At 47.0% G+C, this 16,889-nt stretch overlaps 4 protein-coding genes across 4 annotated transcripts; 3 read left to right on the top strand and 1 right to left on the bottom strand.

The window, feature by feature from the left end:
* Positions 1-3,430: 3,430 nt before the first annotated feature.
* CCR75_009169 (uncharacterized protein) lies at positions 3,431-4,090 on the bottom strand (the record flags this gene model as incomplete). Its single annotated transcript, XM_067967214.1, has 1 exon — positions 3,431-4,090. The coding sequence occupies one exon, from the start codon at positions 4,088-4,090 to the stop codon at positions 3,431-3,433; it is 660 nt and encodes a 219-aa protein (XP_067820045.1).
* Positions 4,091-5,823: 1,733 nt separating this feature from the next.
* CCR75_009168 (uncharacterized protein) lies at positions 5,824-8,332 on the top strand. Its single transcript, XM_067967213.1, has 2 exons — positions 5,824-7,884; positions 7,951-8,332. Exons 1-2 carry the CDS (start codon positions 5,857-5,859, stop codon positions 8,161-8,163), a joined length of 2,241 nt encoding a protein of 746 aa, XP_067820046.1. The 5' UTR covers positions 5,824-5,856; the 3' UTR covers positions 8,164-8,332.
* A 177-nt stretch (positions 8,333-8,509) lies between these two features.
* CCR75_009167 (uncharacterized protein) lies at positions 8,510-10,503 on the top strand (the record flags this gene model as incomplete). Its single annotated transcript, XM_067967212.1, has 3 exons — positions 8,510-9,043; positions 9,111-9,215; positions 9,284-10,503. 3 exons carry the CDS (start codon positions 8,510-8,512, stop codon positions 10,337-10,339), a joined length of 1,695 nt encoding a protein of 564 aa, XP_067820042.1. The 3' UTR covers positions 10,340-10,503.
* A 234-nt stretch (positions 10,504-10,737) lies between these two features.
* CCR75_009166 (uncharacterized protein) lies at positions 10,738-11,961 on the top strand (the record flags this gene model as incomplete). Its single annotated transcript, XM_067967211.1, has 2 exons — positions 10,738-11,148; positions 11,227-11,961. The coding sequence occupies 2 exons, from the start codon at positions 10,738-10,740 to the stop codon at positions 11,959-11,961; spliced, it is 1,146 nt and encodes a 381-aa protein (XP_067820043.1).
* Positions 11,962-16,889: the final 4,928 nt, after the last annotated feature.

Below are 16,889 nucleotides of genomic sequence, written 5' to 3'. Positions count from 1 at the left end.
GAATACATCCCTGAATTCAATTAAATCCTTTGTATAAAGGATTTGTTTTAAGTGACGCCCTGCATTAAAAAGTATATCTCTCAATCCGAGTGTTCACATCGAGGACACTTTCGTCCATCGATGAGCTGCTGAGAACCCGTTCGTTCTCTGCAAAAATTACCACTTACCGAATATCGGTTACGTAGTCGTCCTCTGTGACGAGTACGCAGATCTGTTGATTTTCCCATTATGCAGATCTCTCAAGAACCGCTTAGGTTCTAGGGTTGGTAATTGAGTTATCTCCGAAGTTAACTTCGGAGGCGCATACAGATCATAACTAGAAGCGCCTACTCTCGATCCGTCATTAACCAAGACATTAAATGTCTCGGTTTCTTTCCTGGGATTTATCCACAGGCTGCCGAGAGATTAATCCCTCGGGATCTAGAAGTCTAGTAACTTCCACTATTTGAGGAGATTTCTCCTTAAGTACGTGGGGGCCTCTTCCTTCAACGTCTTCCGAGTGTGATTGCGCTATCACAGTCGGGTCCACTACGGTCGACTCTCTACTCGACCTTGGATCATCGTGTTGTCCCTTTGGGGAAACCGGTATACTCCTTAAATGTCGCCCACTAAGCGTACATTCATGTCTCAATTCACTCGACCTTTTCGAGTGGTGGACCTTCCGCGCTGCCTGTGCATTGACACAGCCGCCGGCAGCTGACTCCACAATGTGATTAGTAATCACACTGGGATCTTGTGCAGTTGTACTAAGGACCGTACCACAAGTGAGGCCATCGCACTCACTCGTAGTACATCCACACGCTTGTGGACGCTCCAAGACGTTCATCAGATGGCCATCTGATGAACAAGTGGCAGGCATCTTTACGGATCGATGCTGCCAGCTGATCCTTGGCTCGTATTTTCTGAGCCAAGGTAAACCAAGGATGCATCAAATTTGTCATCCAAATCCAGTACGATGAAATCATCACCGTACTGTAAACTATTAACGTGTAGTGAAATTTCACTACGCGTTTCATTACTGTTATCGATGCGCCTGGAGGGATGTCGCGCTCAACATATTTGAGCCTGCGACCCTCTAGTGACTGGCGACGAATAAAGTTATTCGACGCTCCGCAGTCCACTAGGGCTCTGAGTGACAAATCATTTGTCACTTTCAACTTCAAGGTGATGAGCAATACCTCATCACCAGGTGCAGAGACACATAATGATTGTGTGTCTGGAGCAACTTTAGTCAAGAGATTTGCAAATTCTCTTGAGGTTGCTGGATCAGTAGGGCGTTGCGCCCCTACTGACCCCGTCCATTTTTTGGCGGTCCGCCTCGCTGTTGCGACGTCGCAACAACGTCGGATCCGCGACCGTTGCCCTTTTTTGCATACGGTCCAAAATTATGTTCAGTACCTTTCGGTGCTGGACGTGGGGCACTACACTCATGAGAGTAGTGTCCCAATTTTTGGCAGCGATGGCATTTCTGCGATCACTTATTGTTCGTTAAGCGAGGTCTCTCGCTTTCGACGTAAGAAAGGTCCATGGGTTCTGGACCTCCTAACTCGTGGCGTCTTGGTGGACGATATGAAGACGAACTAGCTTGAGCCTGTCTCAAGCTAAAGTGCTCCTGTTCCGCAACGGGTATCAAGTTCCAAGGGGAACAGGTGTGTCTTTACGGGACCATCCGTAAGACCTTGCATGAACACCGTAATCAACGTGTGTTCATGAGCTGATTTATTTGTAATACAACTCGCTAAGAGTCGTATGTGCTGAGCATATGCGTGAACATCAAGCTTGCCTTGCTTGAGTTTCAGAAACTCTGATCGATCTCTGAACTCAGCCCTTGGTAATTCAAACGTCTCTTTGAGTCGGGTTTTAAAAGCCTCTAACGACCAAATACGTATGGGTCGCGCAACTTAAGGCCCAAAGCCCAAGTTTTGGCACGACCTGCCAGATTTGATTGAGCGAATGCGACTTGCATTTGCTCGTCGATGATGTGACGTGCCCTTATGGCATCGTCCAACTCGACAAAGCATCTCAAGAGGGAGTCTTCTTCGACTCCCCTATACTTAGAGATGTCAATCTTTAAAATTTGAGGCGACGCGTTTGCGTCATCCCAGGTACAAGGGTCTGTACCTGATGTAACCTCAACAGTTCCGCCTGTTGAGAGCCTTGCTGATTCAGCAAGGCTACTTTTTCCTTCATCTCGTCAAGTTCATCTTTTATGAACTTGGCGATGGTTGAATAGAGGGCATCTCTGTCCAAATTGGACAGCATTGCCAAAATTGCATCGTTTCCTACGGTCGAGCTCATTCGTTCAACCGCACTCCTTTCTATATCACTTAGAAAGGAGTAGCTTTCAGGGGAAACATGATGCGTATTCCCACTACCATCTAACATGTCCATGTTAGATGTGGGAAATGTGGTCCTTGGACGGACTACAAAGTGCAACCAGGTGTAACGGGGCACTATGACTTGTACTGTTTCAGTACAAGTCCACTTCGCAGAGCTTCAGTTGGGAGTGGCGCCCTCCGTTAATTGACGTACACTGTACGTGCAGAGGACTTCTCTTAAGGTAATTAGCTTAAGAGGGTAAAATGAAAAAACTGTATTAAATATAATTAAGTGTCTCTTGTTCTATCTTTGTAAATGCGAGCTTAATTATAATCTAATACTAAACCTGTAAATGAATTCTTATCTCTATCTTATCTGTAACTATCTCTTTGATTACTCCTACAGCTGATTAGTCTGCGGAAAAAATAGGTATAAATGGTCTATACCTATTTATGGATAAGAATTCTAAATATTACTATATAAAGTAATATCCTCCAAATATTATTTACCTTTTAGATAGTATATTAATTAACAACCTTTAAGTGTTAATTTGATGTAACGATACACCCCGTTACATAGTGAGCTGCATTATGCCATCGAATAATAATTACTAGAACAGAATGTGACAAGGTCACACAGCACTTGCAGGAAGTGCAGTACTAGACAACATGTACTTACTTTTAGCTGCATGGTCTAGTCAAACAAGCGTTGCACTATGAGTGATATTGTGGTCTGATAGTGTATCAGTCAAATGCAATAAATTGTAATTGGTTTTCACTATGGACACATTATGTATGACTTGAAGTAATCTTTTTTCCTAATGTGGAACTTCTTGATATTTGAGCTTATCCGGGCTCAGCTATTGTGAATACTTATTTTGTGCTCTTGAAATGAAATATTGCACGTCTGATGACCGTTTGGTTGTCAATAAAGTCTACTTCATACAACTAATTTACCCGCTTTGTATGTCATATTTTATCTACATCAATGTGTAAATTGACTGGAATCCATTGCGTAAATTTAAAAGGACCCGAATAGTTATTTAGTACAAAAATTATCACATGCAGCTAGCTGGTTAGCGGAAATCAGTCTATATTACTAGACTAAATTATCAGAAAAAATTTAAGACGAAGGCAGCCACAGCCGCTGTAGCTGAGATGGAAATAAAGCTAGCTCCGCTGATGTCAAAGTTCGAGTCTTGCATAGTATCATTCTGCGAGGTGGAGCTGCTTGAATCCGAAGATAATCCGTCATCATCATCTACTTCTGATTTCGGCGACGTTGCCTTGAGCGGGGCGGTAGAGCTTTTTGGGGACAGCGCTGCTTTCCTGGGAGTCGTGGTCTGATCAGCCGAATCTAGCATGCTAGGCTTTACAGTGGCCAATGGATCGGAATCGTTCGAAGTATCCGTCAGTGCCAGCTCATCCGAAGGGACAGAGGACTTATCGATTGACAAGCCGCTGGATTCGCAGTAACTGTTTAACGGAGTAACCAAGTCGGCGTACAGAGCAAATGCGCCTAAGTTACATTCTGTGGGGGCGAGGGTTTGAACCTGGGTAAGTACAGTCTGGCAGGCCGTGCTGGAGCACATCTTCGTCATTTGGTCTTCCGTTGGAGTTGATAAAGAAGTCACCGCGTACCCCGACTCCATGGCGCACGGTTTTACAGATGGGTCCATTAGGAGCTTTTGGAGTGATGTCACGTTACACGTAGTAGCAGCGTCAGCAGTGGCAAAAAACGCAGCTGTGGAGGCAATATAGGCAAGCCTCATGGTACTGAGGGTGATAATGGGAAGTTGTCCTGGTCGGAAATGTGGTAGACGCTTTAACGGAGGTTTGCTAATGTGCAAATGACAGTCATTGAGGGCGACAGCATTCGAGAGTCAAGTTGCCGTTGAGTGTCAAGAGCAGAGCGCAAGCTGATCTTAAAACATCCGGATTTTAAGTCTAAATAGAAGTGCTTACTTGTCCGCCGCATTTTCGGCCACCGTATAAGTGCAGTTTTCTTATAGTCAGTCCAGGATCTGCTGTGTAAAGCTGCGAAATATTTGGCTAATAGAATTGTGGTGTCCGACCAGGCAATTCTTTTCTCATAATCATCAATAAAAACATGCTATGTGCATCGAGAGGTTTGCCAGGCAGGGAAGTCATGACATAAATAATTACATGATGTGTGCATGGAGAAGGCAGATATCTGGTCTGACCATAACCTTTCATTTTGGAATGTTTGTGAGGTGATTTGAGCCATAAATTCGTGACATTTTACAAGATTTGAGCACGATACCTCACAGCGATCTGTGTAGTACAAATCTTATGAATCTTAATCATGCAATGCCACAGCTAAATCTTTTATGATATCTAATCCGGAAATATTGACATAGAAAGTTAGTTGGAACTAGAATCGACAGCGCACATAAAGATGCAAATGCTGATCTGGTTGGTCTAGCGATTCCCTCCACACCCATGACTGCCCCAGGGAACATCAGAAAACCCGATGTTAAATGCACTGCTTTTAACAGGTGAGAAAAAGCCAAAGAGCGGGTTCCCAATCAGTAATGCTAATTAAAATAATTCAAAGATGATAAACCTAAAACTATTATCCTTTATTATTCCTAAATAGGACTAAAATTTGCTACCAATCTGACGGGGCGCCACACAGCATAAGCACGAATGAATCGTTTGGCACAAGTGCAATGTGTACTTGCTATCACTTAGATATATTTAATTTGACTTCCCCCACATAAGTCCAGTGACGCTTGTCTATTAAATTGCAGACTGCTTTTATGATCTTTTCATGAACTACATGTAACCTGCTAATGGCTCCTACGGAGTTGGCGGCTCCAAGCCACGTGAATCATAGTCAATATGTACACTATACAAGCGGGTGTGGCGCGATAATCCTTCGGCTATCCACAGCCAGCAAATACTTCTCACTATTATGTTCTTGTAGAGCCCCCAAAAATATGTATTTCAATTTTTAACGGACGTATGTTTGAAAGATGTTTGTGTAACGTTCCCGTTACATGGAAACTCCGTGCTCTTACATCAAATTTTTGTGGTCAACTCAAATCTTTCTGTATTTGAATCTTTAAAGATCGTTTAACTTAAATCTTAACAATTTGTCAAAATACTTTTCACAAGAATACTAATAATTTGATAAATTATTTGTCAGCAATTACAGATCTATCGTTAATTGCTCTACGATTTAGAGCACAAGGATGTAGCAATACAGGCTTTGCATAGGTTGTTTGTTTACGTCACTACACGTCTTTGATCTTAATAATTAGTGACCTTAAGCTCTATTTCTCAGTAGTCGAGTTTTTTCGCGCCGCTGATTCGCTTAAATAATATGACGAATCACATTACCTCTCTTCTCAGTTTAATTTGCCCTTCCCCGCTCCTCGAGCCATTTAGCGGCGAGTGACGCACCACTGTCTTTGCGCAGCACTCACCCCGCTGACTTGCTCCGAAACTAGAGACGATACTCTTGGACTAGAAAGATAGCGCGCCGCTCGCTTGAAATATCGCTTTCTGCCGGATGATGCGAGATGTGAGCGCGCGCTTCAAGTACAGCGAACGCGAGTTTCAGGCGCAGCATAAGTCTGGCGAAAGCAGCAGCGGTGATGGTATGGAGAAAAAGCCTCCGTCTACTCCTTCTCAAATTGCGCGTAGTACCGGTGACGAAGCTTGTCCGTCACGCGAGCTTATCCACAGCCATATACAACGATTTTACCGTAACGTGGACTCGGCGGCCGAGGTCACGACCGACTGGGAGGTTGTGAGTGCACGCATCTGCAGAGACCTCGCCCCGTATACAGTGCTTAAACTCGGCGGTTTTTCGCTTGGTGACAGCTGCACGCGACTGCTTGGTGACGTACTCTCTCATGATGCTTGTAAGCTGCGCACGCTCGATCTCGGCTTCAACCGATTGACAGATGAAGGTGCATCCCGATTGGCTATAGCTCTGACAACGAACGCGTCACTTGAGAACTTGTATCTATCCGGGAATGATATTGGACCTACGGGTGCCCAAGCCCTTGCCCAGGCTTTGACTAAAAATACCCATTTGCGTAGTCTTCACCTGAGTGGCAATAATATTGGCGAAGAAGGCGCTCGTTTCTTAGCAGATGGTATTGCTGGTAACACAGCGCTTCAAGCCTTATATTTAGGCACCAACGGCATCGGGACTGCGGGCATGCAAAGCTTAGCTACTGCATTAACTCACAACAAGTCGCTGGAGGAGCTAACGCTTGGACAAAATAAAGTAGGAAGTGCAGGAGTGCTTCATTTGGCTGCCGCGTTTGCTACAGGTCAAGTAGTGCTATCAACTCTTGAGCTTGGAAAAAATGGCGTAGATCAGGAAGGCGCTATAGGATTGGCACGCTCTTTGTGCGGTACAAATCACTTGCAAAACCTGTACATGGACCATAATCCACTGGGAGATGTCGGCGCCAGTGCCTTTGGAGCACTGCTTGCGCAGAATACTGAGCTACGTGTGCTTGATCTAAGCTACACCCAAATGTCGTTATTGGGGTTGCGAGAGCTTAGCGTCGTGGGACTCGCTCGTAGCCGTATTTTGCTCTGTTTGCTATTGGATGGACACGATTGGGCCAGCACGCAATACATGAAAAAGAATCAACATCCGAGTTTGAATGGTGCATCGCTAGCTACAAAGGGTGCAAACAATTACGCCGCGTCTTGCATAGTCGGAGCCATCAATGCTAATGTGCATTCTGTGCTTTTTAAGCTTACTGGAGTAGACCTCAGTCTCGCAGTAGCAATGCCAACATCGTCTACGATTGAGAATAGGAGAAGTTCGGACACACTTTCTAGAAATGAAATGGTTTTAAGGGGTCTACGTGATGCGCGAGGTACCACACCCTCTGCAGCCACAGCATCGGGAATTCCACCGAGTCACAAGCGAAAGCCTACAGAAGACACAGTTCTCACAACAGCAGATAGAATGCCAGCAGGTGGAACGGATTTAGGTGCAGACTGCGATGTTGGTGATGGTTCATCGCCTCTAGTACCGCAACCAAAGTTTCAGAAGCTCGAGGGTAATATCAAGGCTGGGTCATCATCAGGTAGCATCTGCAGTGTCAGTGGGAGTTGTTCACGCACTGAAAGTGCCAACGCATTGCTTGGATTGCTTCCTTCACCTCACAATGGCTCTGGCAATGGTGCGTCTAATTCGGCAGGCGGCAGTGAAGGCAATTCTCCATCCAAAACAAGTAGCAATCGGCCACCACGTGTCATTCGGATCCCTTCACGTGGTTCTGCCGGTCGTCTTCCACGATCAAATGGATCTTGCGAGAAACGTTTGTCATTGAAAAGTCCACGCTACGAAAGTACCATGGAGTTACACATTCGTAAGGTAATTTTTGACATTGCCAAGCTGCCATTCAATGCGGACGAATTCAAAACGTTGCAGGCGTATTACTTGGGAGGTCAGTGCTCGATCGGAGCTAATGGCTGTGGCAACTTGGTCAGTGAAGACGTCACAAGCGAGCTTACATCTTGTGCTGCCAGTCATTCGAGTCGTATGGCGCGATATCGCCGCACGATGGTGAGCTGTTGAAACTTTTGGATGTTTTAAGTTTACATGCTTATGTTATGTTTTTGGTAATATCAGGCCCTAATAAACCGACTCGAAGCTTCCAAGCAGGCGACAGACGTTGTCTTGTTAATGCTATTGCGTCAACTACACTACCTTGTGGGCGCTTTCAAGAATACGAAAAATGCCGCTCAAACTATTGACGAAATACTCGTGTCGGTGCACGAAGAAATGGACGAACTAAACATTTTTTCAAACGTGGCGTTGCTCTCGCACAAGCCGGCTACTTAGCACCTCCATTTGTTTGACTCACCGTAGGTCGCATATTAGGCAGCCAGCCAACTTTTTGAGGCTTAGGAGAGTATTTATCAGACCACTGCGTCCCAAGCTGCAACAGCAAGAGCAGATTTCTTTACGTTAGACGACATATTTATTATATAGCACCTGATTTTCGTTGATATTGAAGACCATTTTTATTAACGAGGAAATCTTCAAGCACCTAAAGCTAGAACTTTATTCATCTTGATTTTCTACCAATTAATTTGGGCTTGCTCGTACGTGTAATCTAATCATCAGCAGCTGACAGTCAAAAAGCTTTTTGCTTAAGAACGACCGGGCAACAAGTTTCTTTTAAATAATGAGCAGTGTCAGCGTTTTGGACAAGACGCCACGCGTTGCCGAGGAAACCACAAAGTATCCCCGTGCTGACCGTTTGGGAGCGCGGGAACTCCTTTATGGAACCGCAGGTTTTCGTGAGGACGCAAGTCTGCTGGTGTCCACGTGCCATCGCATGGGCATGCTGGCGGTACTACGCTCAAGAAACCTGGGGAAGATAGTAGGCGTGATGATCACGGCATCACATAACGCAGCGGAAGACAATGGGCTGAAGATTATCGATGCTAAAGGTGAAATGCTGAGCCAGGCATGGGAGCAGTATGCGGTACAGCTGGCTAATGCACCCCAGGAAAAAGTCGTTGAGGTGCTAGACGCTGTCGTGGCTGCCGAAAATATTGATTTGGATCAGACGGGCAATGTATTTATTGCTAAGGATTCACGCCCCTCCAGCGAGCACTTGGCGGAGCTAGCGCGCGAGGGGGCACTTGTTATTGGTGGTAACGTGCTGGATTTCGGATTACAGACGACACCACAGCTGCACCACCTCGTCCGTATGGTACAGTGCTGCTTATAATAAGATATGTGGGGGCAATGATGCAAATATTTCAAATAATGTGTCATAGTGGAATTATGAGCATTACAACAAGGGAGATTGGGCGTCGGAAGTCGGCTACTACAACATGCTTAGTGACGCGTTTAAACAACTAACAGCTGGACATGATTCCAAGGTATTTTATTGCTTACTCATGTTAACGTGTTGCAAAGATAGAACTCATTAACGTGATAATTGGCGTAGCGCCTAGATACGCGGCCGCCACTATACGTAGACTGTGCCCACGGTGTCGGTGCACTACAAATGGCTAAGCTCTCTAAGGATCTTGGTGAATCGCTGCGCCTCGAGATAGTCAACACGCCTGGAGACGGAGAATTAAATCTTCTGTGCGGTGCCGAGCATTGCGAGAAGTCGCGCCAGCCGCCCATTAACGTCACTCGTGAGACTGACCGCGGCAAACGCTACTGTAGCATGGACGGTGATGGTGATCGCGTGGTCTTTCACTATTTTAGCGAAGAAGGAGTCTGGCACTTGCTTGACGGCAATAAAATTGCGTGCTTGTTTGCAGAATTTCTGGCCGAAAAGCTGCACGCTTTGGAGCTCGACCAGGAGGGTGTAACGTTTGGCTGCGTGATGACTGCATACGCTAACGGTGCCGCGACCAAGTACTTGCAGTCTAAAAGCATTCATGTGGCGCAGGCGAAGACCGGTGTCAAGTACTGTCACGAGAAGGCGTTGCAATTTGATATGGCTGTGTACTTTGAGGCCAACGGCCACGGCACGGTTGTTTTCAAAGACGAATTAATTGAAAAGCTGCACAAGTGGGAGAATACGCTACATGATGAGCGCAAGAAGCTGGCACTTTCACAATTGCTGGCAGCCTCGCAACTCGTGAATCAGGCGACAGGCGACGCCATGTGTAACTTGCTCTTTGTCGAGGCACTACTTATCCAGAAAAATTGGAACATCGATGAATGGGATGCCATTTATCAAGATCTGCCAAGTCGTCAGACGAAGGTGAAAGTCACGGACCGCACTCTCGTCAAATCGGATGAGGAGGACGACACCAAGGTAATGGCACCTGAAAGTCTCCGCGTAGCTTTGGACGCAGCTTTGCTGGAGTTTGCTGATAAGCATGGTCGTGCATTTGTGCGTCCGTCTGGGACTGAGAACTTTGTTCGTGTTTACGCCGAGGCCGATACGCAGCAAGATGCTGATGCTCTTGCTCTGCAATTTGCCAAGCTAGCACACCAGCACTGCGATGGCGTTGGCAATGAGCCTGCTAGTTTCGTGGCATAGTCGGCTTCCTTTTTTTCAAGAGTTTCAATTCGAAATTGCACGTGTCAAACATTTGATGGTACCTCCATTAGCACAAAAATATACATTAAAACGAATTCAACAACGTGAACTCAAAATAAAAACAAAACTTATACGACTTCTTAGAAGCGTATTTTAACAAAGGAGTTATTGCAAATATTTTACGGGGCATGCGTTGAGGTTAACGTGGAAAACAGACACCATATAAGTTTAAGGCAAATACAGCTTGCCACGAATAATGTTCTGCCCGACATGCAGCCAGCCCTAAAAATAATGACGTCAGTTTACTTTATGTATACAATTTTTAAGAGCAACCAGACACTTCTATGTACAAAATAGTACTTAAAGAATATCGTAAAGCTCGTATAAATATTTTCTACATGATAGGGTCAAGATTCTTAGCATTGCTAATGGTCTCCATGTTCGGTGTTTCAAGCTCTACGCTATCCTTAAGTGATTGCATACATGCTTTTAATGCATCGGAATTGTTCACTTTGCAGCCAGAAGGAGATCCGTCGCTTGTTTGGTTCGAGTACGAGCGATTTCTGCTCTCACCAGACCGCACGACCCCTTTGCTGCTCTTCTTCATATCTTCTTCAATTTGCAGCGGCGGCGAAGTTTTTGAAGAAAATTTTAACGACGAAAAGCTCTTTTTAGTTGATCAGGAAGTATGCCTACGTCATCAAATGCTGGTGGAGGCGGCCATGACGCTCGCAGCAGAGACGGTTTCCACCCCACAGCTCCCTTTTATTCGTATTGATGTCCAGACATGGCCCGAAATGCTGCAATATGTAAGTGGATAAAAAGCCAAGAAAGAATGTGGGCGGCCTAAACAATAATTATGTGCTAATAATCTACGTAAAATGCAGCATATGCTGCCTGCGACGCCTTCGCTTTTGTGGGTACCAGGACGCACTTCTGAGCACTTTCAGCGCTATCCATACTTAGAGTCTAACTTTTTAGACCTAAGCGCCGCTGAAGATATTATCAGCAAGCAGGATAAAGAGAACAAGAATATTTATGATAGCCTTAGTCATGATGCGGCCAGCAAAACTGTGGCCCAAAAGATCACTAAGTTTGTGCACTTGTGTCAAGAACGAAGTGGATATCTTGCTCATGGTCGCTTATCGCCAAAATTGTCGGTAGATTCTCATATTATCGCTATCTCCGCTCTTGAACTACTTCCAATTTTAGCGTTTGCGGCCTTCATCGCCTTCGCCGTACACGAAAACCGTGCATTCGCACTCGAAGTGGTGCAGATGCGACACTTCTGGTTTCTCGTCTGTATAGTCATCATTTACGTTGCGCTCAGCGGGCTTTGCCATTCTATCATTCACCGTCAAGCTTGGTATTATTTTGGTCCACTGCACGGTTTTGTGTTCGTTCATCCAAGCTCTCGGCGTCAATTTGTACTTGAAGGTCTTGTTAATGGCTCTTGGAGTTTTTGGCTATCGCTAGGACTAATGGGTGTCTCAGACGTGGCGCCGGCAATAAAGTCTCGTTTAGCGAAAGAAGAAGTCTTTCGTTGGTCGCTGCTTCTTGTGATCATCTCGTACATGGCACTTCATTTTTCCTTCCTTATGAAATATCGTTCGTTAATATAACGTATCTGTTTTCACATAAAACTTGCGGCGACTTGTAAAATCTGATATTATAAGAAGGTTTATGGCCTAACGTGTGACGGACTAAAGTTGCCCTAATGATACGCAATTCCCTTTAAGAGCTCTTGGTGTACTTAACGGGATGGTCAATTACTAAATTAAAGTAATTAGACCCAGCACTCGGAAGTGGTTCACATTTGTGACCAACCCTTGTGTATGTGATGCACATAGGTGCATTCACATTAAAAGGGATGACGGTTAGCGTCATCCGTTACGCGAGGTATCTAGAAAGATACGCTCGCAATACATATTAAGTGTTATCTATAGAGATGACATTTTGATTAGTAAAAATAGGTATTTATATTTAATGCAATTAAATATAAATGTCTGAAAACTACCTCCTACTTGGTAAGTGCGCACGAGGAGCCGGATTAGCGCTCCCGTGACGACACTTAACCAAAGTGCTTAGTGCGTTGGGTGAGGACGCTAGCGCGCCCAACAAAAGTACCTCACTGCACGCAAGATAAGCTGGCTAAATCGCTCTCGCTGTGCTAGGGTGTGTGTTTATGTAGAACGTGACCGCATTACGATGTGCCCGCCTACACTTAGTAGCACTTGAAATCCTTCCCACGACCCGCATCTCAGCGAGTGTACGTGAGGATGAGCCTCAATATTGATTAGGTCATTTCCCCCACCTCTCCGAACATCATCGGGAGGTGGCAGGGCTTATGGCGAAGGGACTTGGTGAACAAGCCCTGGCCTGGCTCCTGGGTAGTCCTCCTGAGCAACATGTTGCTCGGTTAGAGCAGTTTGAGGCATTCGTTCTCGGACAGCGGAGGGCCGCGTCCGAGGCACAGAGCCATGCTGCGGCGGAGTCCGTCACTCAGACTCAGGATGAGCTGAGGCATGAGCAGGCTCGGAGCGAGGCTCTCAACAGGACTGTTGAGATGCTCTCTGCCCGGCCGCATCAGCCGAGGCCTATTTGGATGGACCCGCCTAAGTTCGATGGAACTGCAGCGCACATGAGTGTCCACTGGCTTTTAGCCGTGGAGCAATGCGGTGTCGCGCAGCTCATCAAGGGCGACAGCCGGATGATGTCGTGCGCCATGTCGCATCTGCGCGGTAAGGCCTCAGAGTGAGCTTACTCGGCGCTTATGGTGGACAGAAAGGCGTTCCCTACATGGGCGATCTTTAAAGAGAAGATTCACGCTATGTATCAGCCGCCGAACAACGAAGTGTTGCTTCAGGCGCGCTTCTGTGGAGCGCGACAGGCGAAGCGATCTCTGCAAGAATATGTGCAAGAGATGCGCTCGCTGTCGGCGTCCATTACAGTAGGTCCGATTCCGGAGCACATTAAGGTGCCCACGTTTATAAACCGTGCTTAGTCGGTGTCACAAGCCAGTAGTTTACCGGAACTTTATCTTTTTCATCAAAAAGGGTAACAACCCTAAATACTTCGACTTCGGCATGGCCCATCGCGACAGGCCCTTTTCAGAAAGGTGCCGTCGACGATGGAAGAGGCAATCCAAATTGCCATGGTTGAGGAGGAATCTTACAACAAGGCCTCGGCGACAGCTTGGTATAAGCCGTCGGCCGAGAGGTCAGATGCCACTCCCATGGAGTTGGGCAATGCAGACGTTGTCTGTTATAAATGCGGCAAGTGCGGCCATATGATGGCTCGCTGCTATTCCAGGGTCCCTGCTCCTAGCAAGAGGACTCTCTTCCAGAGGGCGATGGCACGAATCAGCGTGCGAGACGCATGAGTTCTGCATCGACCGCTGAGGGTTCGGGAAATGCAGGAGTGCAGTAGGGGCGGGATGCTACTGACGCGTATTTTTAAGCTACCCCTCAGAGTTGTCGAACAAATGGGTAGCATAGTTCCTGAGGTCTCGAAATTTCGGACCTCAACCCTGCTGGTTTATAGTGCTCAAGTACGAGGCTATGATCAGGTAATGACCCTCCTATTGGATTCGGGTGCATCACAAAATTTTGTAAGACTCGCGGCTTTAAGAAAGAGATCGGCGTTGTTTGCGTCGCTTTGCCAGGATGGCAAGCGAGAAGAGCGATTGTTTGTTTAGCGAACGGTGTGCTCGTAAGTCTGAGGGGGTTCAGGTTGAACTCGCCTTCAGCTTTAGTGACTTCTCTTGTGAGTGACGTTCACAGTGCTAGGTATGGAGAGTCCGTATGACCAAGGCGTGCCATGGTTGGTAAACCACCAACCATGGATAGACTGGCGTACACGCACAGTTGCGTGCTTTGGTTGGACAGCGGCAAGGATGGCTCGTGTGGCGGCCATGCACGGTTGTAAATTTTTCGCAGGACATTGAAATGTTGTGCTTCTGCGGGAGGCTTGTGCAACTGATGTCGTGTCGAACACAGTTGAGGGTGCGTTGACGGGATGTCAAACGTCACCAATTCCTACCCAGCTCGTGGAGACTGGGGTAGTGAAAAGGCGATGACAAGTGGTCATGTGTTCGATTGTTCTGCACAGAGCCGAGCTCCTGTGGCAGTAGACGGCGAGCTGACAGTAAGTCACGCGTCGCATGAACCGGCACAGTGCTTAGAGTCTGGTGCGGTTGGAAGGGGTGCGTTAGCCAGGAGTGCAACGGCACCCGCTTTCCAGTCAAAGGTCGTGGTGACTCGAAGGCGAGTACCCGACAGATTAGGACGATCAAAGGTACGTCTAAGCGAGTGACCTTTGATCAGTTTTTATTAAAGAGGATGGGCCTCGAACGAGGTGTTCGAGGCCGTCAAAGACGAAATTGTGGAGGCATCCTCAGTTGAGGTGCTCCGGCAAGTCTTTAAATCTGCCGAGGAGATAGTGAATCTCCCGGAGATGTCGTGGGATCTCTTCCTTGCCGAATTAAAGGAAGGAAAGATCTACGAAATAGTCGCACTGGTTTCAGGAGAGAACTTGGTGGACTGTTGCTTGTCGTCCACAATGGACGAGAGCGTCTTAAAACGGACAAAAAGAAGCGGTTCGCTGTTCAGGGCTGGGATGCCTTGAGAGACAGTCGGTTCTTTGAGGTTCTGTGGTAACATCGCGATGTGTTCCCAGAAGAAGTGCCGAGCCGCCTACCAGCAGATAGGGGCATCGGGCACGAGATAGACCTCGAACCTGGCACCAAGTATTGTGTGACCAGGCAATGGTCGTTGCCGAAAGAACAAGTCGATTATATCGATGAGTTCATCGACAAACGAGCCAAGGCGGGACATGTGCGTGAGAGCAAATCGCCTCACTGCAGCCCGACCTTTTGTGTGCGTAAAGCCACAGGTGGATGGCGCGTGGTTCATGCTTATAATAAGCTGAACACGGCGACCATACCGGCGCAAACGCCAATCCCACGGAAAGATGTTTTGTTGAACTCTATGATAAAGTCAGCTAAATTTTTCGCATTGGATTTAAAGGATGGCTACTATCAGGTACTCATGAGAGAGTCCGATGTAGCCAAAACGGCAGTAAGCACCCCAAGCGGTATGCTTTGGGAGTGGCTTGTGATGCCCCAAGGTTTGAAAAACGCACCAGCGACATTCAACCGAGTGGTGGCTCACGTGATGCGTCAGCACCGTGCCTACGCGCCTCATTACTTTGACGATGTATTCGTGCATAGTAGGGCCGAGGACGGGCTGAGCGCAATAGAGTCGCACAAGCGTCATTTAGACGCTGTGTTGCAGACTTTAAAGGACGCCCAATTGTACGTCAACTTGCAAAAGTGCGTCATAGGGGTCCCTGAGATACCTGTACTGGGCTGCATCGTTGGTACACATGGTGTACGAGCAGACCCAGACAAGGTAAAATCAGTAAAGGAATGGCCAATCCCACGGCATGTGAAGGATTTGCGCCAATTCCTAGGGCTCGCTAATTACTTGCATAAGTATAGCAAGAATTATGCGGAGCAAACTAAACCATTATCTGATCTCCTTAAAAAGGACACAGAATGGGTTTGGTTAAAAGAACAAGAAGATGCGTTCACATCAGTGAAGCAATCTCTTGTAGAGGCACCGGTCTTGGCATTGCCAGACGCGGATAAGCCCTTTAGCGTCGTCTGCGATGCAAGTAATTTTGCAATCGGCAGCGCGCTCATGCAGAAGGATGACGACGGCGTTGACCGCGTCATCTCTTATCAGTCCCGGCTATTAAAAGCCGCGGAACTGAATTACCCTGTGCATGACAAAGAGCTACTTTCAATAAAGTATGCTCTTGTCAAGTTTCGTGTGCACCTATTGGGCACCGAACCATTTGTGGTTTATACGGATCACGCATCACTGCGGACCGCAATAAACTCACCGCACCTCTCGCCTAGAATGGCAAGATGGCTCACATTCTTCTCTGAATTTAATTTCAAAGTTGAATATAAGCCGGGTAAGTCGAATGTCTTGGCTGACGCTTTATCGCGCAGACCAGACTTCGAGGTTAGACACCAGGAAAGTGTGTCTAGTGCGAAAGCACAATTTCAGCCGTCGACGTTGGCAGCCATGAAGGCATACCACGTGACGAGCTCATTGGCCTCTGAGATAAAAGAGAGCTACAGTCAGGACGACCACTGTCGCCTGCTGTTGGATCACTTCGGTGGACGAAAGGTTTCCCTTCCGTCGCACCTGAAAGCTAAGCTCAATCGCTTTAGCTACAGCGATGGCCTGTTATGGCATCAGCTGTCACCTTGTGATCCCTTGAGAATCTATGTGCCTCATGACACAGATCTCAAGTTGATGATCCTTCACGAGCTCCATGATGCACCATCTAGTGGGCATCTGGGCCGTGAAAAGACATTCTTACGAGTGTCAGAGGAATTTTGGTGGCCACACCTATATAGATGGGTGGCCAACTATATTCGCTCTTGCGAACAGTGTCAGCGCATTAAGCCTGCACCGTCCAGCAGTGCGCCACTGAAGCCGCTACCGATTCCAACCAACTGTTGGAAGTCAGTAAG

The sequence above is a fragment of the Bremia lactucae genome, linkage group LG1 (assembly GCF_004359215.1).
Source record: "Bremia lactucae strain SF5 linkage group LG1, whole genome shotgun sequence".
NCBI classification, from domain to species: Eukaryota; Oomycota; class Peronosporomycetes; order Peronosporales; family Peronosporaceae; genus Bremia; species Bremia lactucae.
This window is presented reverse-complemented; position numbering and strand designations above follow the sequence as displayed.

Bases quoted from the DNA above. Each gene is read 5' to 3' on its own strand.
- CCR75_009168 (XM_067967213.1), top strand. From the start codon at position 5,857: ATGATGCGAGATGTGAGCGCGCGCTTCAAGTACAGCGAACGCGAGTTT. The intron at 7,885-7,950 runs GTGAGCTGTTGA...TGGTAATATCAG, and splicing joins CGCGATATCGCCGCACGATG to GCCCTAATAAACCGACTCGA.